Source organism: Octopus bimaculoides, chromosome 11 (genome assembly GCF_001194135.2).
Source record: "Octopus bimaculoides isolate UCB-OBI-ISO-001 chromosome 11, ASM119413v2, whole genome shotgun sequence".
Classification (NCBI taxonomy): Eukaryota; Metazoa; Mollusca; class Cephalopoda; order Octopoda; family Octopodidae; genus Octopus; species Octopus bimaculoides.
The window spans coordinates 7,052,662-7,054,393 of NC_068991.1; the positions used below are offsets into that span (position 1 = coordinate 7,052,662).

Consider the following 1,732-nt stretch of genomic DNA (forward strand, 5'->3'; position numbering starts at 1 on the left):
TTTATTTCAGAGACCTTTGCATGAGCAAGTAGTTCAGGTTTTCTCATCAATTTAATAAAGAAATCCTGCATTTGACAATAGAAAGAAAATAATCGTCAAAATTAATCTAATCTTTTATGCATGAGTTTATTTGTGTTGAACTCTTAACGAGACTTCTTTTCTGTATTTCTGCTTGAGAGACTCCTTTGTTAATGTGAATATGAATTGCCAAATAAGGATCTTATTATTCACACGGTTTTTACTATTATTTGTGTTAAAATGTCTGAAAATAAAAAAGACTATTTTCAATTTTGCATGCCTACTTAACATGCACAAGAGGTCCTACATTATGTATGCGACAAGAAAATATATGAAAATTGACTATTTTCTTTAAATTAATGGCTGTATCTAATGAAAATACGAGCATTTACCGTGCTATTCTCAGTTTTTCTTTGTTCTAGTCTTTGAAACTATTACGAAATAGTTCATGGTTAGATGACAATGAGAACTTACATATGATTCCCATTGAAGATTATTTTCTTTTATTCCTATTTTACTGGTTTCACTCATTGGACTCTGACCATGCTGGAGCACTAGGTTTCTGCACTTACATGTAACCAATTTCACTATTTTTCACAAATTGTGACACAAAAAGATATATAAAAAGAAGACAATATCCAATGAGAATGGAGGTGCCTATGAGAGCTCTTGATTTGCTATAAGTAGCAGCTGAATATCTCTCGAGTCACACTCATTGATCTTTAAAAAAACAAGAAGGAAGGATATATTAGATAACGTAATCCTTTATATACAGGTGCAGGCATGGCTTTGTGGTTTAACACCTCACTTTCCTGTCACGTGATTCTGGGCTTAAACCCCAGAAGAATGACAAAGTCAACCTCAATGGCAATTAATCTCAGAGTGTAAAAAACTGGAAGAAATGCTACAAGGTAATTGTTTCAAATCTTTAATGATTGTGTCAATTCACAGCTTTATATTGTGAATATAATAAAAATAGATTAATTATATGCAACTACAGTTCAAGGTCTTTGCTGCAGATATATATAATCTCTTCTTATTGATACTGGTGACTCATTGATAATATAATTATGTTAAGTCTTACCTCAGCATACTGAATCTTCATATCAGTATGTAGCTGTCGAAAGCGGCTATAACGCCTAAATACTGACCATGCCTCATCTTTCACACATATCTGTAATTAAAAAAGAAGAAGCAAAATGTCTTTTTATATAAAGCAATCCTTGTATATTACTTCCACAGTGTGTAGCATTCTTTCATGCTTGCATAGGTCAGATGGAATTTGTTGAGGTAGATTGTCTGTGGCTGGCTGCCGTTCCTGTCACCAACCCTCACCTGGTTCCAACTATGGCAATATTCCTCATAGCTAGACATGCTTTTCATAAAAGATTGGGAATGGGTAACATCACCTATATGATGATGACACTCATTTACAATCCATATATGTACAGGGTGGCCCAAAAGTAGGTTTACAGTTATTCAACTATCTCTTTCGCATTCATATATTAACAGTTTCGATCCTAATTATTGAAAAAACATGAAACCATTATTCTATGCTAATTTAGTTAATTTTGTCAAGCTCCATTTTCAATTTGTAAGATAGAAATTTAAAGTGCCTACATGATAACTGTAAGCTACCCTGTATATATTATTTTATTCTTTTATGTTTCAACCCTAAGGGTGTGGTCATGCTGGAGCATTATATCTATATATA

At 32.8% G+C, this 1,732-nt stretch overlaps 1 protein-coding gene across 3 annotated transcripts in view; it reads right to left on the reverse strand.

Moving 5' to 3' along the window:
- Window positions 1-1,732, reverse strand: part of LOC106877171 (kinesin-like protein KIF16B) — a 229,232-nt gene that overhangs the window by 6,777 nt on the left and 220,723 nt on the right. For all 3 annotated transcript variants that reach the window (XM_014926000.2, XM_014925999.2, XM_014925998.2), the window contains one exon: window positions 1,103-1,192. In XM_014926000.2, coding sequence (XP_014781486.1) covers window positions 1,103-1,192 — 90 coding nt within the window. The remainder of the gene's footprint in view (window positions 1-1,102; window positions 1,193-1,732) is intronic.